The sequence below is a fragment of the Rattus norvegicus genome, chromosome 16 (assembly GCF_036323735.1).
Source record: "Rattus norvegicus strain BN/NHsdMcwi chromosome 16, GRCr8, whole genome shotgun sequence".
Taxonomy (NCBI): Eukaryota; Metazoa; Chordata; class Mammalia; order Rodentia; family Muridae; genus Rattus; species Rattus norvegicus.
Window position 1 is genome coordinate 82,610,240 of NC_086034.1, and position 24,038 is coordinate 82,634,277.

Sequence of the window (24,038 nt, forward strand, 5' to 3'; positions counted from 1 at the left end):
TCTCAAAACACTATTCTGATTTTAAGAGCATTTTTAGCAGCTGAATTATATCCTTGCCTAGTGGCAGCAAACAGCGTGTCCTGATGACTTTTAATGAGTTTAATTTTTGGGAAACCACTAATGTTGCCCGCCCCGAGGGGGGTGGATGGCATATCCGTGCTGTCTGCCTTGAAGCCACCCTGCTGAGGTCCCATGGTTACAGCTGTTTGTGTTATCTGTGCACACTTTAGATTTTTTTTTTTTTTTAAAGAAAAAACAGAAACGATGACTGAAAACACTGTCAGGAGTCAGGTCTGTTGAAGAGTGTTGGGTGGGGTCACTGAAGAAGACGCTGGGATGAAGCAGCGTTGCGTTACGGTCCTGTCGCCTATGGACACCTGAGCAGGTTCCTATTTGAGCGCTGTGCTGCTATAAGGCCATCAGCATGCCCCGGGGACCATGGCAGTGTTGTGAAGTCAGCAGGAAGGATATCTGCTGGGAACCCCCTCCGAGGGGCAAGGGATGGCGGCAGGTTTAGAAACTTGCAGGTTTAGAAACCGGCGGGTTTAGAAACTGGAATCATCGTTTCTAATTTGGGGCCTAGATGTGATACCTCAGATGTGGGAAGCAGAGCTGAGAGCCAAACAGAGGCAGTGGTTCGTGAGACCAGCCCTTAGGTCGGGTTCCCGTTTCCACCGAGCCCCAGATCTGCGTTCCCTTGAACCGTTGACTAAGAACCCTTGTGATGTACACCTCAAGTGTGCCCCACCCGGCATCCATGAGCCCTTGATGGTCCTCTTTCCCTACAGATAGCTTTAGGAGGCTGTTGTCTGGGCTCTTTCTCTCTCTCTTTTTTTATTACATATGCATATTGGGGGAGGGGTACACTTGTCAAAGGTCATGAATGGAAGTCAGAGGACAACTTGTGGGAACTGGTTCTCTCCACTCTGTGGGTCCCAGTTTTGAACTCAAATAATGAGATTTGGGAGAAAGTCTTTTACACCCCCATCCCCCACCCCTACCTCCCCAACCCCCCACCTTCCCACCCCCAGCCATCTTTCTGGTCCTGACTTCTATTTTCTTAGTTGTTTCCCTACCTCAGATGCCAGTAGCAGTCGGGTAGGGGCTGGAAACAGCACGGTACTTTCTCCAACCTCCCAAGAAGATCTTTTCAGAAACTTCTTCTCAGGTCAAGCCAGAATTTTTGACTTTGTCGTAGAACCCTCAGGCGAATCAGTATGAAGCAGGATTAGAACTTACTAGAAAGAAAGATTTTAACATACGCGTCAGTAGTGATGTTAACAGTGACATACTTTGGGAAAGGGTATTGTGTACCTACGTGTAGTGTAGGCTTCTCAAGGGAGTCATGTCTAAGTGGCTTTACAATGTGTGCTTTTGGTGGCTCCTAGAGTTGCATCTCAAAAGGCTGTGCCCTGAGGATGCTACTTCAGGGATGTATACAATGTAAGAATGTGTGGAATAGTAATACATTCAGACCGGTTTCGGTGACAACAGTTTACTACAGATTTCCACTTAATCCCTGATGGAGGTGACCACAGACTCCTTTATTCTAATCTTCATTACTAATATCAACTCTCAGATTACTCATTACAGATCACCCAGCATATATAAATACGTATGTATGCGCGCATGCACGCACGTATGTATCTTCGCTGCTGTAGAGTTCATGGGGTTTCAGAAGTCTTGAGAACGAGGAAACTGGTGAAAGTAAAAGTAAGTCCACCGGTAGGATAACAAACCAGGGTGAAGCTCGGCGAGCTATAGGAGAGTCAGGCTGCAAGAGCAGAATTGAGCCTCAGGAACGAGGTGATGTGAAGGGAGTGCCTAGTCCGGGTGAATGGACGTGGGGACAGATGGGTCGTGCAGGTCCAGATGGGGACAGACAGACAGCTATTCTCCTAAGCCCTGTCAGCAGCGGTGATCAAGCCAAAACAGAGTTCTTGGGAAGGTTAGAAATTCTCTCAGTGCCTGATGCACACCAGGGGTCATGCTCCTGGGGTCACCGCCATGCTTGGTGTTCTGGCCTTGGTAGGGCTCAGGGGAGGGGGCTGCATCCTTCCATGGTCTGAGGTATCCAGCACGTTCTCCCACCCTGTTTTCCTGATGAGACTTTTAATGTGTGCCCCGACGGTCCCAATTCACTGGTGGATTTACTAGGTGGTGCCCTTTCTACTCAAAGTTTGCCGCTATTTAAGTGTCCCCATTTGAGATGTCTCTCTGTGAGAGAAATATCGTCTCTCTGTTGGCAGCCTTCACAGGAAAAGTTTTAAGGACCCTGGAACTTTTGATTCTCATCTTGTGAGAGACTTCAGGCAGACTCTGGGGTCAGGGGCTCTTTTCCCTTCCCACCCTGCTTCAGGCTGCTGAGGGGACGATGCCAGCTGAGGAGTGGGTTCTGACTTTTAAGTTCAAACTGATCGACCCAGAAGAGAGCACAGGCAAAACTGACAGGGGCTTCAGGTGTGTCAGGTGTGGGTCTGTGAGGCTAAGCAGCCCTCCTTATATTAGCAGGCCTTCAGACTCGTGTGTGTGTGTGTGTGTGTGTGTGTGTGTGTGTGTGTGTGTGTGTGTATGTGAAGGGATGGCTAGAGAGATAAACTACAGGGTGGGGGCGACAGATGAGGACACACTGCTGGAGGACAGAAGGGTATGGAGAACATTTTTTTTTTAAGTAGCATCTATAGGAATAAGTACTGTGACAACCTAAATGGACAATTCGGTGAATGAATTAAGTTGCTCACAGACAGAGCTTGAGGAAGAAGCTGAAGTTTGAAATAGAAGGAAATGGGAAGCATTAGCAGTTTAGAGAAGTGGGGGTGGTGCTGTGACAGGGGCCAGCTCACTAGGGCACACAGTAGCCAGACCTGGAAGTCCTACTCTGGTTCTGCCGTGGCCTTGGAGGAGGGAACAGGACCCAGCGTCAGAGGTTGAGGTGGGAGGAGGGAGGGGCAGAGCCGGTGTCCACTGAGGTGTTGCTGAGGAGTAGGGAGGGGCAGATGGGGCCCGCTGGATCCGTCTGAGAGCCTGTAGCCAGCTCCTACCCTTCCCCTAGCATGGCTGCTGCTCCACAGACCATCGGACAGTGTCCTGCATCCATCTAAAGGGACAGATCCTCCATGCTCCCCAGTGCCCTCCAGCATCGGCACCACCCTTTAGATTAGATACAGATCTGGCAGTGCGATTGAAGGCATCGAAGACTCACACAACTGCAAGTCTGAACTGGAAAGCGTGGAAGCGTGTTCTGGCTGCACACACACACACACACACACACACACACACACACACACACACACACACACACACACACGGCCTGGCAGAGCTGGTGAGAGCTGCAGGAGCCGGGCACGGCTCCCGGGGAGAGGCCCTCAGAACCCACATCCACCTCGTGTGAGCCTGGACTCAATGCAGAGCCACACAGAACTCAATTCACAGCCATGAGAAGATGAGAAAGAGAGAGAGAGAGAGAGAGGGAGAAAGAGAGAGAGAGAGAGAGAGAGAGAGAGAGAGAGAGAAAGGGGGAGAGAGAGAAAGGGAGAGAGAGAAAGGGGGAGAGAGAGAGGGAGAGAGAGAAAGGGGGAGAGAGAGAAAGGGAGAGAGAGGGGGGAGAGAGAGAGAGGGAGAGAGAGAGAGAGAGAGAGAGAGAGAGAGAGAGAGATTGACTGACTTTTGAAACCTCAAAGCCTACCGACACACTTCCTCTGATGAAACCATACCTTCTAATCCATCTCAAACAGATGCTCATGGAGACTCTTGTAGTTTATGGCTCTGGTGCAAGAGGCTAATGTATCAAGAGCGGGAGGCAGGGCTGCATCTGGTGTAGAAAGGCCTTTGCCTGCTGTGCCGTCTCCCTCTGTGTCTTCTCCCTTCTGGGTTCTGGAGACGAGTTTTGCACATAAAGACATCTTAGACGATCCTGCGTTAAGGAAGCTTCTGTTTCCTTAATCTCGGAATGGTTTGGGTCTGAGGTATCTCACTGAAAGCCAGTGGCTTGTGGGAGCCATGAGAGGGTTGGTACCTTTCCACAATTTTACCATTTGGCTGTGCTGTCTCTCCAAGGGTCTGCCCCACTTGGAAGTTCCTGGGTCTTTTGGACAGAGCCTAAGAATTCCCTGCATTTATAATGACCCCAGGGACTTCTCCAGGTCCAGGGTGGTCCTTTAACAACTCAGAAAGCCACTGTATATTCCCATGTGTGTGTGACCACCAAGGCCCCTACTCCCGATCCCTTGTTTTAGCCCTCATTCAACTACAACGCCCTTGACTCACTTGTCCCCAAGTCCCGTGGGCATTCTTTCCTAGCCAGGTACACTCCTGTGTCAACGTGGGATTCCTTCTGTACTGTGACAACAGCTGGCTGGAAACATCAGTTCGTTTCTATGTCACAGGCTCTCTAAGCAGCTTCCACACTTATCTTTCTAGTGATCCCAGCCAAGTTGGGGCTTCTCGGCATGTGTCACTGATGGGTACCTCCTGGTCCCCAGGAAGCTGCAGGGAGAAACTCTGGAGAGGTGGGCCCAACACTGACCCTCTTTCTCTGTCCTGGGCACCCCTGTGGAGAACTGTCGAATGCCTCTTTAAAGACTGCAGTTTCCTCCTATGCCCTTGCCTGCTCCCTATGACATGGGCTTGAAACATTCCAGTCCCATGGCTGGCCTGGTGTCTGGCTTTGTGGGTTTTCCTAGTAATCTTGTGGCAGTGTCACGTTCCAATGGACTTGTGGCTCATGAGGGCACAAGGGGAGGCTAAGAGAAAAGAGATATAGGAACCAGAGGCTTGGATTATCCCAATACCTGCCCGATGTCCAAGACTCCAGGTGACACAGATGACAGGTGCTTCCTAGTCCTAGAAGACAGGTCCAGGCAGGGACCCAGCTCACATTTCTCATCCCCCAGCCTCACGCCGTGAGTCGTGAGCTACCCCATCTGTTCTTCTCACCAGGTCTGTGTTTAGTTTGAAAATTTGCAGATCTGTGAGCCAGAGTTTTCAAGATAAGCAATCCCAGCCTGTGTCTTAACTACACGTAGGTCCCCTGCAGCCAGCGCCCTGCAGGCTTCCTGCCAAAACCCTGGGGTGTTGGGCTGTGACATACGGGGCACCAGGCAGGAAGTTAGCCTGGTATAGAAGCACCATGATCTGACCTCAGGGTCACTCTGTTCCCAGGCTCCTCTGCAGATGTGTGAATGGTGTGAGGACCCCCAGTGAAGTTTTTCCATTTCTTACTGGATGGCATCCTGGTCAGGGTCCTGTCTCTGGTGCTCCCCTTCCTCTTTGAAATGCTCTGATAGCAGGTCCCCAGTGGGACAGGCTCAGCACCAGTGGTTAAATCTGGACGGCCCTATCATCCTGTCACATACTATGCGAGCCCTTAGGAGGCTTCAGAATCCCAATCCAGGGGACTTAAGCATCAGATTTGGGGGAAAGCGAGAGGCTTCCCTCAGGCCTGAGCCCCTCTGTTACCTGAGGTCTTTCTGGAACTGACTGCTGCCCTCACAGGACCCTTCTGTGCCCTGTAGCTGGGGACATTTGATATACCATTGACTCTAATGAAAGTTTAATCTAGCTTTTAATTAGTGATTAGCCCAGTGCCTATTTCATAGCAGAATGTTCAGCCATTGAGAAACAGGCAGGAGTCTTCATAGAGCACTGTTTCCAGTCCATGAGGCTACCAGCTGTCTTAGAGCCTGAGAGTCACATGGCTTCTGCCCTAGGTCCTCTTGGAGATTGGCCTTGTCCCAGCCTCCTTAGATTGGGGCACAAAGACCAGGCATGATGAGACCCACCCAGATTCCTTTGTTCTTCTCCATAGTCCTCCTCTCAAGTCCCCATCCCAAGATCCCCATCTGAGGTTGGGAAATAGGTCCAGGAACTCGCTCCAGGGAGAACACTGGGGACGACGCTCTATCATTTCACATGACCAGTGTCGCTTGTCACGAGGTGCACACGGCAAGCAGCAAACAGCTGGGATGGGGTGGGGCAGCATAGATGTCGGGAAATGACTCAAGGAGGACTTGGTGGTTTCTCTGCAGGTCCCAGGCGAGGGAGGCTTATGTGAGCCCTGTGCCCGGTCCTATGGGTGGTGGGGGGCGGGGAGGTTGGAGGGACTGTGAGAGAAAAGATTCAGAGGGCTCAGGAGGAGGGGTGGGCGGAGAAGCAGGGAAGGAGAGATTAGAGAGAGGAGGTTTTCAGAGGGTTCCTGCCAGAGCACAGAGTGATAATGGCCCCTTGTCCACTTTTCTTTTTCTTAATGAAAGTTTCTTGATTCTGTGAAACTCCTTTGAGCCTCTGGCTTCACCCTTTTTTCGATGAGGTAAAAGACAATGTGTCTGTCTGTCATTCCGGTGGCCTCAAGGCAGAAGTTGTTGGCTAGATTAATTTCTTCTTGTCAAACAGCAAAGAAGAGAGAGGGGCCCAGCCCTTGCCTGTGGGTCTTTTCTTTATTGGGAAAGAGGTTTCTGGAGCCCTTGGGCTGGAATGGGGGCTTCCTGGCTTACAGTCCATGCCTCTCCTGCCACTGGCTGCGGCCTGGACAAAGGCGGCCTGTGTGGACACAACCGTGGCTAAGCAGTGCCTGGGAAGGGAAGCATTCTCACTGTGGGCCCCTTTGAGGGCCACAGAAAGGAGGCTTTGTCCACAGGGAGGCCCTGGGAGGGGGTGGTAGGAGAGTGTCCCTCCCCGTGTTTAGCCTGCTTCCTTTTTCTTTTGAAAATATGTTTTAAACTCTGATGCCCAGGAAGGGACACAAGCTGACTGCCATTGATGAGAAAACCCAGTGCACAGGGTGTTGAGGTCCTGCATGCCTAGTTCTTCCTGCTTCTAGCCTGGTCCTTAACTCTGACCCAGGAGGAAAGTTGGCATGCAACTTGCCACAGCCTGGGTGTCCTTGCTGGACACCCCCACAGGTCTCCGTCACAGGCACTATGTAATTACAGTTGGGGCAGCCATAGCTCAGGACATAAGAGGCCTTGAAGCTGTTCAGAGCTGGGGGTGAGGGTCTCAAGTCAGCCACTGGTAAGAAAGTTGTCCCCAGATGTGGGGTGCATTTCCTTTAGAAACGGTTTCTCACGTGCTGTAAATTGTTGGAACACAGATTCAAATGTTCCTAGTGGATCAATATCCGGAGAGAGAAGATACTGGCGGAAAGCAGGCCAAAGTCACTAGGAGAAATTTTTAGAAGCTCACAAATGTATGGAAACATCTTGAACACATCTGTAACTTAAACATTTTCAATTAAATAGTTCCTTCATTTTTTTTTTTTTTGACTGCTATCAATTGGGCAGATTTATTTTTGGTGTTTGGAGATGAATACGCACAAGATCAGAGTCACACTCGTGTTCGAGTGAACTCTTCACCGTGTTGGGGTGAGCTGGCTTTGGGAGGTGTGAGCCCTCTTACGCTCGGCCCCCAGAGCCTAAGAGCGTTCCGCACCAACAATCCCGCTTCAGAATGGTTCTGTGGGGACAGACAGGGGCCATGCAGATCCACTGACTGTTCACTGTGACACTGTTTCCAGCTGCGAAAGTTGAGAAAAGCTAACGGTAAGGGAATCTGGAGGTTGTGTTGATGGCTGGGGACACTTGGCCCCTGGTGGTATGTTTGCTTCTCCTGAAAGTGACTGGTGCTTTGGCACGGTGCTAAGGAAAAGCAGACTGTGTCAGAATGTGTACGGAGTTCCCACTTTCCCCTTAAAACCCATCTGTAACCGTTTCCTTTTTTTTTTTTTTTTTTCTTGGTCCGTATATATTTAAGGCAATGTGTTCTAGGAGGGCTTACCCCAGGATGTTAATTCTAGCTTCCAGCTTTCTGACATCTGACTATATTTTTGTTCTAAAAGTAGCTTTATTGAAATATATAATTGACAGTTCATATCATTTAGCTGTTTAAAATCATAACTCCATGGCTTCTGAGGTGTGTCCAGCCATCTCCATGGTCACTTTTAGAACATTGCACTTTTCCAAAAAAAGTGTGGGTCCTGTGGCTGTCACCACTTCTACATGGGGATTCCTCATCCAGTGCTCACCGGCCTCTGCTTCCTAAGTGCTAGGATTAAAGGCATGCACTAGCATAACAGACCAGGCCTTAAAATTAAATGTTTTTTTTTTTTTTTAACAAAGCAGCCTCGGTAGATTTTCATTCCTTTTGGATTTTATTTTTAATTTAATTTTCTCATTTTAAAAAATGATATTTTTAATGTTTGTTAAAATGGAAGAAAATATTTTTCCTATGATTGTCTCCTGTTTTCAAAAGCCCCCCAAATTCAGAGCATGTAAAGGAGTAAAATATAGGAAATTCTGCAAATTTGCACATAAATCATGGTGTGAACCAATTTGCCACCCAAAACATGCTTCCCTGGTTTTAAAGAGAGGGTCGCATCTGACCCAGTTTGGCTCCAGTCCATATCATTCAACCTGGAGTCCTTGCTACTGGCTGTGACCTGCGTCTCAGCCAGAGCGAGTATGGCTGGGCCACCTCTCCTGTGCCTGGTGACTATGGCATGCTACATGCAGAGGCCTCTGTGTTCCCCGCACACCACCTTCCACAAAGACCACAGAACCTAGGGCCACTCTCTCTTTCAGGAGACTTACGGGAGGATTTATATCTGGTAAGTTTGTATCGGCTAGTTCTGCCTTCTCTGGTAAGTTTGTATCCATTAGTTCTGCCTTCTCTGTTGCCAGGGCAGAGGCAGGGTGGTGGTGTGGTACCATGTCTGAAGCAAAGTTCATCCCACCAATAGCCCATGCGAGCCTCCGTTTCCTGCTCCACAGATCAGCCTGAGATTTTTCTCAGGTGCTGTCCTGATGGCTCCCTTGCCCATCCACTGCTTCTACACTCTCTGTTGAGTCTGGTGGCCACAGATCACATGTGGCTACTGAGCAGGGAGGAACTGAATTCTAAATGTAACAATTGAAACCACTTTAGACTTGAGCAACAGCATCCTGTCAGTTGTCTTTACAGGCTGTCTGACCTACCCGGGGTGGACTGTAAAGAGTGGGTCCTGTCCCCAGGCAGCAGAGGTGTTATGGTGGGACAAACAGTGCATGCTGTGTATGGGAATCCATGTGTGTGGTCTATGCCTCTACCCAGGGCGTAATCATAGTCTTATCAAATGTTCCTTCTTTCCTCCTGACCTTCCAGCCTTTTGACAATGCCTTGCTGTGGACACCAACCAGGTCGGCCTGGTATTGATAATCCTTCAGACTCCCAAGTAGCAGGGACTACAGGCCAGCGTCACGATGCTCAGTTCTCTCTGTCTATCCCTGATCATAGCCAAAAGGCACCACTTCTAAACACCATAGCTAGATTACATTCCTCTTAATACTTAATAATGGGAACGAGTCTCCAGTACATGGAGTTCCAGGAACACTCAATCCAGATGTTTTGGAAATCTCGAGTTGATCATTGCACAAGAGAGTGGCTGGGAGTCCAGTTTGCAAGTCGATTGCCAGGCTGGGGTGCAAAGAAGGTAGGCAGTTGGCTGCATTTATATTTCCCATTTATAGTTATTTTCCCATTTATACTCCATCATTTTTATATTTCTCATTTGGCATGTGGACAGCAACACTGGTTTGCAGCAGTTCTAATGATTAGATATGGCTCAGGGCCTGGGTCTTCTTAGGAATGCTCACAACAGTTCCATGACTAGATATCATCGTGGGCGCACCTGCCTTCCCTGGAGTCTCATCTACCTCATTGCCCCACACCAGTGGGCAGGCACAAGCAGAAGTTCTGCCATGCACACCCCAGGGAAAGCGCAACCCATCGCCCGCCTGTTTTCTGGGTCCTGCCACCACTTGGCCTTGAGAAACTCATGCATACATCACTTCCTTGTGCCTCGAGGGTGCTTGTGAGCCACAGATCGGGGTTTGCAATGCTCTGCAAGCCAGTCCTGCTGGGTTCTCATTGGGCTGAGACCACAGGGTAGGGTGATAGGGAGTGGGAAGGCTTACGGGTTTTGGTTTCCTTTCTTATTCTTCACAAGAGGTCATGGGTCTAAAACCCTGAGTGAATTGTGATAGCAGAGAGGAGATAAAGGGGCTGGTCACCAAGCCTGGTGACCTAAGTCTGATTCCCAGAAGCCACGTGGTACAGGAGAAGACTGACTCCAGGTTGTCCACGGATCTCCACAAGTTCACCATGGCATATATACACATGCACATGCAAAACATGTTAAAGCAAAACCCACCCCAAACTGTTTTTAAAGAACGTAAGCCTAGTGTGTTCTATTCAGGATGTGGGATCTGTCTCTCTCTCTGAAACCCTTGCCTCCTGTGAAAACAAACATCAGCTCTGCCAGGCCAGCCTCCCTTGGCCTCTTCCCTTCAGCAGTGCTTAAACCTCAAAGCTCCATGGGACAGCTGCTCCACAAAGAGCCCCTCCCTCCAGGCTCTGTAGCACTGACACCTCTTCATTCTCTGTGGACACCATTCCCCTCAGCTATGGAGTTACATTTGCGCTCTCTCTCTCTCTCTCCTTGTTGAGCCAGGTTGATGAGAATCTAGCTTGCACACAGTAGGTCCCTTGGTTAGTAAAATCCTTTACTCACTTGCCAATGTCCCACCCTAATTTCCAAAGTTTTGAGGTAACTCACAGGAAATAAATTTAGCTGTAAAAGTTATATGGATTAGGAGAACGCCAAGCATGTATTCACCTATAATCCCAGCACTCAGAAAACTAAGGCAGGGGGATCACTGTGAATTCAAGTCTAGCTTGGCTCATAAAGAGCTCCAGGCCAACCTGGCCTATATTGTGATGCCCTGACCCATACAAACAAAAACAAGCAAAATCTGACCCAAACTAAAAACACACTGAATGAAATAAGAGAAGAAAAATATTTATGGTGATTGATGTTACCAGAAAAAAAATTACAAAAAGATGTGAGACAAAATGCTCATTGTCTGCTGTTCTGGGCCTATGGGACATCCTCAGGTCATTACAGGCATACCCAGTGTGAGCTGCCCAGTGTGAGCTGCCCAGTGTGAGCAGCACCCCAGTGTGAGCTGCCCAGTGTGAGCAGCACCCCAGTGTGAGGAGTAGCCCAGTGTGAACAGCCCAGTGTGAGGAGTAGCCCAGTGTGAACAGCCCAGTGTGAGCAGCAGTCCAGTGTGAACAGCCTAGTGTGAGCAGCACCCCAGTGTGAGCTGCCCAGTGTGAGCAGCAGCCCAGTGTGAGCAGCACCCCAGTGTGAGCTGCCCAGTGTGAGCTGCCCAGTGTGAGCAGCAGCCCAGTGTGAGCAGCACCCCAGTGTGAGCTGCCCAGTGTGAACAGCCCAGTGTGAGCATCAGTCCAGTGTGAACAGCCTAGTGTGAGCAGCCTAGTGTGAGCTGCCCAGTGTGAGCTGCCCAGTGTGAGCAGCAGCCCAGTGTGAGCAGCACCCCAGTGTGAGCTGCCCAATGTGAGCTGCCCAGTGTGAACAGCCCAGTGTGAGCAGCAGTCCAGTGTGAACAGCCTAGTATGAGCAGCCTAGTGTGAGCTGCCCAGTGTGAGCTGCCCAGTGGCAGCCCAGTGTGAGGAGTAGCCCAGTGTGAACAGCCCAGTGTGAGCAGCAGTCCAGTGTGAACAGCCTAGTGTGAACAGCCTAGTGTGAGCTGCCCAGTGTGAGCTGCCCAGTGTGAGCAACAGCCTAGTGTGAACTGCCCAGTGTGAGCAGCAGCCCAGTGTGAGGAGCAGCCCAGTGTGAACAGTCCAGTGTGAGCAGCAGCCCGGTGTGAGCTGCCCAGTGTGAGCAGCAGCCCAGTGTGAGGAGCAGCCCAGTATGAACAGCCCAGTGTGAACAGCCCAGTGTGAGTAGAACAGCAGCCCAGTGTGAACAGCCCAGTGTGAGTAGAACAGCAGCCCAGTGTGAACAGCCCAGTGTGAGCAGTGAGACCCCAGTTCTTTTCTGTCTCTCCCTTTTGCTTTCCTGACATAAAGCAAACTTTCGCTCCATCACATGCCCCTACCGTGATGTGTCTCACATCACCCCAGGACAACAGGCCAAACAATCACGGACTAGAATCTGCAAAACGCTCAGCCAAAATATTCCCTTTCTCTCTGTAAATTGTTCCCTATTATAATGGAAAGCTCTTCCGAACCTCTCAGTAGGTGGGTTACAGCGGGACCCCAGATGTGGCAAGATTTGCTGTGAGCATGCAGTGCACTGAAACCAGTCTCTGGAGCCTGTTCTCAGAGGTCCTCCCCACAGGCTTCCTAGAAGGGACGATTCGGAGGTTGGATATTCAAATGTCTTAACCCAAATAGTCACTTCAGCACCAACCCCTGGGTGTTGACGTGGGTATATACAGAGGGGGCACTTCATACTTCAGAACAACACAGGCAAAGGGATGTTTTATAACTGACTATTAAACGGAGCCGTTTAGTAGCTCTTGTGGCTGCGGAGATTTAGTGGGTGACAGAGTGTCTGTCTGGGCTTGGTCTTACTCTGTGCTCCGTTCTTTGAGTCTTCGGATGGATGATAGTTTCTGTTACTGGACTTAAGCCTGTGGAACACGGGCTGTATCCACAGTGACACATCTCAGAACGTTCAAAGACAGAAATAAAGAGGTGCCTTGCAAGAAGGCACGCGTGCATATGTGTTCACATGTACTCATGCATGTCTGCACTTATATGTGTCTGCACTCATATATGTCTGCACATATCTGTGTCCACAAGCACGTGTCCATCAGTGTACCACACAGACTCACACCTGCACCTGCAGGCATGTGCATACACACTACACGCAGAGCTATGCACATAGCATTACTTGCAAACATATTCACATGTACTCATACATATCTGCACGTGTGTCCACTCATACATGTCTGCACACATCTGTGTCCACAAGCACGTGTCCATCAGTGTACCACACAGACTCACACCTGCACCTGCAGGCATGTGCATACACACTACACCCAGAGGTACCTACATAGGATTGCTTGCACTCCTGCGAACACACACACACACACACACACACACACACACACACACATACACACACGGCCTCCTGCTGTGGAGGTTCCTTCTCCAGTGGTTTCAAGAGTTTCATCTCAAGAGCAAGGAGACTAAGGAATGGAGAGTCACGCAGGGCGTTGCTTTCTCGTTGTGAACGTGTCTGGCACACACATAGGAGAACCCAAGATTCATGTGAGGGCACGGACTGAGCGCAGTTTCCTTACAAAGCATTGTTAACCTAAGAAACTCTGGACGGAAGTACTCGGGCTTGCTGCTCCTCTGACGATAAAAATGATGTCTCTTGTTGTCTTTAAAAGTTCTCGCTACCCGTAATGCTCAACACAACTTTAGCCTCTTGGATTTTTCACCTTGAGGATTTTGTTTTCATGGGGAAGAGGTGGTTTTTTATGTAAATGTCACCCCTTTCTGGCAGATTATACTATAATGCTATATATAAATGGAGTTGTGCGTCCACAGCCCCAGCCTGAGAGGGCAGGCATGCTGAGCTCCTCTTAGCCCAGGCTAGAGCACTAAGTCATGCTGTCCCACCCAGATGCCAGGCTGGAAGGCTCACCTGTGTGTCCTGCTTTAATTTGCATCTCCCCACCATGGTCGACACATTGCTGTGACAGAATACAGATAGAAGCAGCTGCTATTCCTCACTGCCCGGCAGACCAAGAAACAGGGAGCCCAGTCCGTAATGAGTAATAGGTGTCACTTCAAGGCCTGCCTCAGGAGCCTGCTTTTGCTACCTAGAGAAATAGTCTCAAAGTAGTAGCGCCATCTGGGAACCAAGTGTTCAAACCTAAGTACCCGTGGACGTCACACATTCAGATCATAACAGCTGAGGGTATTTGGCATTATTTTATATGTTTCTCCGCCATTTTGGCTTAAGTAAGGTGCAACGTACCTGCTGTGGGAGCAAGGCCATCGTCAGATAACTGACTGGCAGACATTTCCTTCTACAGGTTCTCATTTCTACCCTCTTAATTATTATTTCAAAGCATAATGTTTTCAAAGACTTATTTTTATTTATTTATTTAGTGTGTATGTGTGTGTGTATATGTGTGTATGTATGTGTGTGTATATGTGTGTGTATGTGTGTGTATGTGTGTGTGTCTGTGTGTGTATGTGTGTGTGTCTGTGTGTGTCTGTGTGTCTGTGTGTGTGTCTGTGTGTGTCTGTGTGTGTATGTGTGTGTCTGTGTGTGTCTGTGTGTGTATGTGTGTGTGTCTGTGTGTGTGTCTGTGTGTGTGTATGTGTGTGTGTATGTGTGTGTCTGTATGTGTGTCTGTGTGTGTGTCTGTGTGTGTATGTTGTGTATGTGTATGTGTCTGTGTGTGTATGTGTGTGTGTATGTGTGTGTGTGTGTGTGTGTGTGTGTGTGTGTGTGTACACCAGAAAAGGCGTGTTGGATACTCTGGAGCTGGAGTGATGGGCAGTTGTGAGCTGCCCAATGTAGATACTGAGAACTGAACTCAGCCAGAAGAACAGCAAGAGCTTCTAAAATGGAGCCGTCAGTCCATTCCCAGAAGGGGCACCTTAGATTAATGTTTTACATTCCCATGGTTATGCTATCACATCTAAGAAAGCTCTACCCACCTCCGGGTCATAGCTTGCTCCCCACGGGCTTCTGAGAAGCTTATAGTCCTAGCCGTTAGGTTTGGTGTGGGGATGTGTTTTGAATTCATTTTGTATGTGGTGGTGAGTGAGGGGGGTATGGAGGTGCATGGATGCCAATGGCCTCCCTGCCTGTGCTCCCTGGCCGCTTTCTCTGACAATGGCACGCTGCTTCTGCTTCAGTTCCCCCTTCAACAGTCACCCTTCCCGTGTTGCACCTCAGCCCCGACCGTGCAATGGATTTGGAATCGTGTCCAATTCCGAGTGAGGCCCTCCTGCGTGTGCTGGAGTCACTGCTGGGTTTCCTAAGCGGTTCTCATGTCTGGTGTCCTCTTCCTGGTGTCGTTGAGCAAATTTTTCCTAGCCCAGAACAATAGAAAGTTTGTTTAGTGACAAAACCCTCTGGCTTTCTGCCCCTTTAATTAGAACTTCGGTTTATTTTTAAGTTTCCATTTGTAGGGCTGCCACAGCTGTGGGGTGACTCACGAGGGGGCTAATGAACCCTGGGAACAGTGGGAGTCAGCTATGGGGCTGGGCCCTACATAGGGAACCAAGGACAGGCAGGTCTCTGGGGGAAAGGAGCGCATCTGAACCGTCAGTGTGAGTTTTCCTCACTGAGTACTGCCCTTTCCTCTCAGCTACAGTCAGGCCACTGTAACAGTCTTGGGGTTGGTGTTAGGTGTGGATCCATGGGCTAGAGATTGTTAACGACCAGCTCCCTACCTCATTCCAGCCCCCAAATTGAGCTCTCTGATTTGTTCAAGTCGGTGCCCTGGGAGCATCGGCCTTTGAGAGGATCTAGCCACACCCATTCTAACCCTGTGCATTTTGTTTGTTTGTCTAGCCCCTTTTATGGAGAGGACTTTTACTGTGAAATTCCTCGGAGTTTCCGCCACCTGTCCTTTTACATTTTTGATAGAGACGTTTTCCGAAGGGATTCCATCATAGGTAGGTACTAAAATGGTAGGTACTTGAATGGACTCTTTTTCCTCCTTTTTACAAACAGGGTCTCATCCTGGGAGAAACGGCAACTCTCTCCTAAGCACTCTCCTGCTGCCCTTATGACTAGGAGGAGATTGGCGCTTAATTTGAAGCCTTCCTGGATTGGCCTGTATGGCTCCTGACGGGATCAGGTTGGAGGCTTGCCGGTGTAGCCTGGCCTGGTGTTTGTAGCCTCTCCTCCTCCCTTTTGACCTGATAATGCAGAACGGTGTGCAGATCATGACCTGATGTGAAGACCTTAATACTAGAATCTCATATCCAGAACACACTGATCAGAGCCTTCTGAGCACCACCTTAAGGCTTCCTTCCATGTAGTGTGTCCCGAAATGTCCCTAGACAGATTTCAAGAACTCCTTCCCAGGTACCACAGGGCAGTATGGGCTGTGAACCTTCTCCTTCACAATCCCCTCTCATCCCTACCTCCAGCATAGTGGTAGGGATACGCAAAGGCCAGTGGGAGGGTTTGGGGCCAGTCAGACATGTTTGAAGTCCATGTCAACCCCTTATGTCTCTGAGCCTCATTTTCCTGTGGCTTCAAGAAGGTAGTAACCCTGGTACTCTCTCTAGACAGTAGCTACGTGAGGAGTCGGATAGAGCAGGCCAAAGGATGGTTACTGTTTTAGTACTCCTTTGAATCCAAGACTCTGCAAAGTAGGAGACTGGGGATGATGGTGGTACCAGAGTTCACCCACTGCAGGTGGGCAGAGGAGGCCACTGCTGCCCAACCTACATGGTTCACAGTAGGAAGTGACTGACTCCCTGTGTTGTCTGAGGTCCCTATTAGTCGATGAACAAGTCACAGGGATGCAGACGACAATACTGCTGAAGCCAAGAGGACACTAAGCTTGGATAGACAGGGAGCCCTGGGCCTTTCAGGCAGAGTCTTGATGGGTGTGTGTCAGCAGAACTAGAGGAGGAACAGAACCTTGCTGACCTCACTCTTACTTCACACTCCTCACCCTGTCGCCTATCTCATAGCAAGTGTCACCATCACTTCACCCTAACTCTGTCACGAGACCCACCTTTTTCCACCATACCTCACCCCTTCCATCCCACCTCACCCTCATGCCCCACCCGACCCATTCCTGTGCACCCACCTTATTTTGTTCCTTGCCACAGACTTCACCTCACCCCAAAACAGTTTCACTTCAGCCCCTGTGCCCATCTTCCCTGAGGCCCCACATATGACTTCACACATTTTTCCTACTCAACCTCATGCCCTATAATCTTCAAACCTTGTCTTCCTCACTGTTGTTTGGCTGTGAGGAGACACCATGATCAAGGCGAGCATTTAATTGGGGGCTGCCTTACAGTTTCAGAGGGTTAGTCCATTATCATCATGGTAGGAAGCACGGCAGTAGGCAGATATGGCACTGGAGTATTACCTGGGAGCTCACATTTTATCCAGAAGTTGCAGGCAGAGAGAGAAAGGGGAGCACGGACTAAGACTGGGCCTGGTGTGGGCTTTTTGAACCTCAAAGCCCACTCCCAGTGACAAACCTTTTCCAAAAAATCCATACCTTCTGATCCTTCCCAAACAGTTCCACTAAGTGGGGACCAAGCATTCAGACATATGCACCTATAGGGCCATTCTCATTCAAACCACCCCACATGTCTCTTACTTGCTTTTCATTCCACTTAACCTTGCCCCTCACATGACCCTCACACCCCACCTCATTTTTTCCTCATGTTTTCCCTTCATACCACGCACGCTCCCTCTGCACCCCCTCCCCCGACTTCACCTTACTTCACTTTTCTTGCAGGCCTCCCCTCATCCCTTACACCCCACGTGTCCCTCACCCGTGTCACCTCCCTACTTGACTCTGACCTCACGCACAGCTTACACTCGACCTCACAGACGCTACTCACACCTGCGAAGTTGTTTTTTCAGATATGTCGCCTCCCAAACCCCATCTCATCTCTCACTTTCTATCTCACTTGACCCTGAGATTTCCCCCTTCATACCAGCCATCACCGCCCTGCACCTCAGCCCTCACACAGACATTGTCTCTGTCATGGCCTGCGCCTCAGCCCTCACACAGACATTGTCTCCCTCATGGCCTGCACCTCAGCCCTCACACAGACCTTGTCTCCCTCATGGCCTGTGCCTCAGCCCTCACACAGACATTGTCTCTGTCATGGCCTGTGCCTCAGCCCTCCACAGACTTAGCCTCCATCACCTCTCGCTCCTCAGCCTACACTCTTGGTGCTCCCCTCACCTTACTCATCACATCTGACCTCACACCCTCCTTACACGCCCTTAATTCCACGGCCTCATCCTCCCTCACACCTGTCTCTAACACCCACTGCACCTTTCCTCACACTCGCCTCACAGGGGATCTCACCCTGCCTTTTGCACCTAGCTTCAGATGCATTTCTCTTTCCTCACACACGACCCCTTACTCCCTCTCACCCGCGCGACACCCATGTCTTACGCCAGTCACACCCAACCTCACCGTCTGCTCCCGGGCAGCTCACGCTCACTCCTCACGCGGACCTCAGCTTGTTTTTCACGCCTACCCCCTCCCACATGCTCTTTCTCCTCTCTCTGCTGTTTCTCTGGAGACCCGTCTCTAGGTCCTCCTCTGCCTCATTTTCTCTAGAGCATCTCCACGTCTGACAGCAGGGTGACCTGTCTCTGTGTGTCTGTCGTCCACTGCCTGTCAGATGTCTGTAGACAGGAATCTGTACATTTAGTCATTCCTCGGGTGCTTGCTTGGCATATGGTCTGTGTGCTGAAGAAACACATAAGCACATGGATAAGTCTGCACATGTGGAAACACTTGCGTACAGGTTTAATTTAAGCACATAGAGACAGTGTAGCGCAGAGAAGCCACTCACACCTGTAGTGCTGTCCCAGCACAGCACGTCCTAGTTGGACATCTATATCGTTCGTTAGTTTCTTTACTCATTTTGCAAACATTTAACGAGTCTTCATTATTAACCAGGTTGGTGAGCCTGGTTCTAGGGTGGTACCAGCCCTCAAAGACTCCGTCCTTCCACACTTTTTCTCATCCACAGAGTTTACGTTGTGCGGTTGCAATCTCTGTCCTGCACCTTTCGTTTCCCATCTTGTCTCCCTTAATTTTCTTTGAGTGGAGTATCTCAGTGTTCATTTGCTGTCTGTGGCCTCCTGGATCTTCCTTCAGGGGTAGGGAAGCATGGTGGTCTATAAATTCTTCCGCACAGTCAGACTGTCACTGTTACCACCAGGACCAATTGCGATCCACCCTTGAACTCCACATCCCAGCCTGTCCCTCTCAACATGACTGGTTGTTCATCCATATTGGCATGGCATAGTTTGGGCATCTGATTTTTTATTTATGTCCAACTAACAATATCCACAGATGTGACATGGGGTAAAGAAAGCGAGCCAACTTGGTTGCGTGTAACTGGATCTAGAATAGCCCATTTCTGTACTTACGTCCCCAAACTCGACAGGAGTCCATGCGAGGGGAGCATGACGTAAAAAACCCTGAGTCCTGAGCAGTCTCTGTCTGAAGGGGCTGTGATGCTTGAAGTCTTGTGTCTCTGCCTTCCGGGGGCTTCAGGGTGTGAGCCATTGCTAGTTGGCTGCTATTACGGGAGCTGAGTCAGCCTTGGGACCAAATTTTCACTTTAAAAATCAGCTGGGGGGTTGGGAATTTAGCTCAGTGGTAGAGCGCTTGCCTAGGAAGCACAAGGCCCTGGGTTCGGTCCCCAGCTCCGAAAAAAAGAACAAAAAAAAAAAATCAGCTGGAGGATTTTGTTTGTTTCACCAATAGGGTTGTGCTATCACCAGTAGAAAATAGACGTGAGACATTATAGTTGGGGAGACATTATAGGACCCCAGTTTTGACTGTTTTGACCTTGTTCTTGCAAAATTTGTGTGTGGCCAGGCTCCACTGCCCTTTCCTGGTCACCCTTCATGAGGAATATACTCTTCCTCCCTCCTCCTACACCGTTCTCTGTGTGTCTGTCTGTGCAGGGAGTGTTTCCTGGTCTCTGCTGTAGGTGTTTTTTTGTTTTTCTCCTTCATTGGCCATTTCAACCGTGACCCACAGGACCCTGAGCTCCCTGAGCACGTCTGGGTAACTAATGTATGTCTACATAGGCCTGTGGATTTTGTAGGCACCTCATTTCCTTTTCCCTGACAAGGTCTCATTTAACACCACCCTGGACTCGCTGTGGTGGGCTTCTGAGTGCAGACATTGACAGTACATACTGTTGTACTTGGCTTATGTGATATTGAGATGGAATCTAGGGCCCCGTGAATGATAGGCAATCACTCTGCCACCTGTGTCACACCCCTACCCCGTTAGACCTTTTGTTAGGAATGATGAGAGCTGGTGGAAAACTGTGTGGGTAGCAGGAGGGGCTGCTCTTCTCTGCTTGTTTCGGATGCCTGAGCCAGCTGAAGCTTCCATTAGCAAAGGGCAGGAGAACCCCAAATCTGCCACCCTGCCAGCAGTCTTTCCCCCACAATTCCAATGTCACCTGGAGAGAGGCTCAACCATGAACGTTCCTCAGCTCCAATAAGCCATGTGCATCCCAAAGACAGTACATCCCAAGGGAAAATTAGGTCATGGCTTCCGAGGAGTGGAATGTGTTAATCCAGGTGTTTCACAAGGCAGAAACCAGGGCAGGTGGCTTTCCTCTAGGTGGGCAGGCACAGAGTGTGAAAACTCCCTGTCAGGCAACACGCCGTGGAACTGTCTGCCTTTCTAGTCAGTACTTAGCAATGGTGTTTAGCCATCCTGAGGACCGTGTCCTTTGCTGTGGTCTCCTGTGAGTGTTGTGCCTGGGCTCTTCTGCTGGTGGTTGGTTTGCTTGTAGTTGGTGACCTGCTCCGGGGCTCCCTGGACCAGCCTGGGAAGGTCTGCTGTGAAAGCGATTCTTGATGACAGCGCTATTGACTGGGCTTCATCTGTTCCTGGGGACACTGTACCTTCACTGTGCTATGGCTGCTGTCATCCCTTTTAAACGGATGGATCCCTTCCTTACTCTTGGCTTCCACCTGGCACAAGGTTCTAGGCCCTGAGTCCAGGCAACAGCAGGGAGCTTGCCCTTCTGTGTATATAGAATGCTCACACCCCAGAAGCCAGTTCTTTCCGACCAACCTTGGTTGGCCACTGCCAGGCTCTAGTCCCTTCACTAAAGGGTGCTCTCTTGAAGATTTGGGGTTCTCAGAGTACTCAGGGACTTCCCAGGATCTGATGCTATTCTTGGGTTTGGTGTGCCTTCTTAGCCGTGGGAGGCCGCCTTAGATCTGGTGTTTGAAGTTTTTGGTTTCCCTCTGAGGTCTTGGGGTACGGTTCCTCTCTCAGAAAGTAGCGTTGCTGGCTTAGACCCTTGGGAACTCTCTGAGGTATTATTACAGGTATTGTCAGGACCTCAGACACTCTGTGAGACATCTGTCAGCCCTCAGTACCCCCAGTGGCTGACCTGATGGCCTCTTAGAATGGGGACCATTCCAGGTGACAGGTTTATCTTATCAAAGAGGAAAGGGCCCGAGGGACCTGGTTGTGTACGTTCTAGAAGCCCACACTGAGGTCAGTTTCAGTAGAAGCTTCTACAGAAGAGAGTAGCAGACGCTGCTTGAGGAGGCAAGACCCCAGCTGACTCACAGGAGCACGGGCCAAGCCTGGCAGACAGTACATGACTGGACGGATGCAGCATCTCCCTCGGACAGTGTGAAAGATGGCAGATGGAATTCTAGCCGCACCGCACACATCTATAACTGTCTGCCTCGTATGATGACTTAAGGATGTCTCACAAAGTAGGCCCCACTGGAAAAGTCCACAGTGAGAGGAAACACACCGGCACGTGCCCGTGTGTGAGTCGCTCCATCTTGGAGAGGGGGAGAAGCTTTGGTTGGATCTGTTCTTTATGAAGCTTGGGGTCACAAGGTCACAAGATAGTGTGTACCAGGAACTGAACTCACTGTCTTTCCGGAACTTCCTACGGTGCCTGGGTCAGCAGTGAGGGCGCCAGGTACTCTGGTTCATTTGTGGCTTTATAACAAAATGCATCTCCAGGAGGGAGGTGCTAGACCCCAGGAGGAGGTGCTGGACCCCAGGAGGGAGGTGCTAGACCCCAGGAGGAGGTGCTGGACCCCAGGAGGAGGTGCTGGACCCCAGGAGGGAGGTGCTAGACCCCAGGAGGAGGTGCTAGACCCCAGGAGGAGGTGCTGGACCCCAGGAGGAGGTGCTGGACCCCAGGAGGAGGTGCTGGACCCCAGGAAGGAGGTGCTGGACCCCATCTAGTAGCGATGTCTAAAGAATGGGAGTCAGCATGACTGTTACGCACATGCCAGCGCCCCTATGCTGGCACCAGCCCCCCGAGAAAGCACAGGGTAGCAAGGACATGGCCCTTAGAGCTTCGAGCTTCAGAGGTTAGCCTGCTGTCCAGCAAACTGAGCAGAGAGCTGCTATCCTTCTCCGCAGACATAGATAAGCTCGCTCTTATGAAACTTCCGTTCCACATGGGATAGTTCACAAGAGACTTAAAAGAAAATTTCACCTCCCACTGAGGGACAAAGGTCTGTTTTGCAAGAGCCTCCAGTAGCTGGCTTCGGCGGTCAGAGGCCTCAGGACCCTATAGTGAAAAAAAAAATCAAAGTAATACCCAACATGTGGGGGAGGGAAGGAGGACCCCTGTGGCAACCACTGCCCTTCAGGCTACATGTGCATGGACACACGCCACCCACACATATGCCACACGATGTGTAAATGAAAGATGCACGTTTGTGTCCCGTTCTACAGCTTTTATTAGTGGACACACATTCCCACCGAATTATCGTAAGCCTCTGGTGCGTGTTTTGCTCCTGTCTGTGTTTCGTGGTAAGGAGAGGCAGCAGAGTGGTAGAAAGCCAGATCTACTGTGTGGGAGCCTGGCAGAGCCACTGATGGTGGAGAATAGACCGGCCCCTTTCTCTGATAGCCAGCCTGCAGCAACCTAGACACAGGCGAGACGGAAGAGCGCTTGTCTATAAAAACCGGCTCCATGTCACTTAGCCCGCAGGAAGTGTTGCTGTGTGAACACACAAGTCTGCAGCCTTGACCAAAGCCAGTGTGAAGTGTGTGTTCTGAAGTGTGGCATGTCCAGCCTCCTTGACTCCCTGTGGGTTTCTGCAGCTTCTCCTCCATGGCCTTCACTCTCTCTCTGTGTTCCAGGCAAGGTGGCCATCCAGAAGGAAGACTTGCAAAGGTACCACAACAGGGACACATGGTTCCAGCTCCAGCATGTGGATGCTGACTCAGAGGTGCAGGTGAGACTCACACGTGCGCCGGGCCGGGTTGACATAGCTCTAAGCTGTGTGCGCGAGACTGGAGTGGGGGCCCAGCGCGTCGTGTGACCCAGCTCAGGCCCGCTCCTCCGTTGTGTTCGTTGCTCTGGTTACTGGTGCGTTTTGTCAGGCAGATGGAAGCAACGTTAAAAATACAGAAGGTGGGGAGGGAGGTGGCAAAAAAAAAAAAAAAAAAAAAAGGCAAAGAGCGAATGGTAAACTTGGGTAGCGCTCTGTGCGCTATTCCCGGTGAGAGTAGCTGAGCCACAGGAACTGCCAACCTGCCGGGTCCCATCCGCTCAGCAGCCTCCCCGTGGCTTGCCTACAGAGCGTACTCTCTGGGATGGGGCACCCAGCTTACAGGGATGGAGAGATCGTGGGCACTTAGTTTAGTAGGCCTGGCATGGCTGTCCCTTGATGAGCAGCATAAAACCTCATAGCCTGGTCTTTCTATCATTAGCCTGGCCATTCATGCACTTGCGTGTAAGAGGGGATAAAGCAGCGGTCGTATACCCATGGTGCAAACCTGTTCACGACTGTGGCCCTTGTCCCGAGCCCTGGCTTTAGATAAAAGGGCAGCTGCAGTGACCTCTCACTCTGCTGGTGCCCTGCCGTGGCCATGCCATGGCTGGGAGCTGGGTCGATCACACAAGTCAGCTCCCCTGTTCAGGAGTGACATGGGTAGTTGGCCAGCCTCAGCAAGTCTCAGTTCCTCATCTGTATAAAGTCGGGGGTTTCGTAGGCTATGTAGACTTACATGTAACCTAGCAGTGCCGGGTGCATTGTGGGATATGGGGATTTATGCTGTTTTTATCCATGTAGATAGAGTCTAGGGAAAGTCCATGAGGCAGACATATTGTGAAGACCCAGGCTGGAATTCAGCAGCAAGAATTTACTAACAGTTACCCGGGGAAGCTCCGAGCTGGGCATCCTTGTGTCCTAGGACTACGAGACTGCAGGCTAGGCTAGTCTAGTCTGGCCAAGCCACATCCTCAAGGTTTCTCTTCCTCAGTCTGACTCTTCTACACATAGGGCAAGAGTGCCAAGGTCCAAGGTCACCCATAGAGTTGGCAGTGAGATCAGCATGAGAGAAAGCGAGGCACTGAGTAGAATCCCACAGCCAAGGTGCAAATGAACCTGTGGAAATCTCACCATGGAAGGACGCAGCTAATTTCCTACTCATTGACCTGGCCTCCCGAGGGTCCACTGAGCTGCAGGAGCTAAA

General features: G+C 50.4%; 1 protein-coding gene across 1 annotated transcript in view; it reads left to right on the forward strand.

Moving 5' to 3' along the window:
* Positions 1-24,038, forward strand: part of Rasa3 (RAS p21 protein activator 3) — a 113,972-nt gene that overhangs the window by 52,684 nt on the left and 37,250 nt on the right. Inside the window, 2 exon segments of the mRNA NM_031574.1 lie at positions 15,389-15,492; positions 22,701-22,795. Coding sequence (NP_113762.1) covers positions 15,389-15,492; positions 22,701-22,795 — 199 coding nt within the window.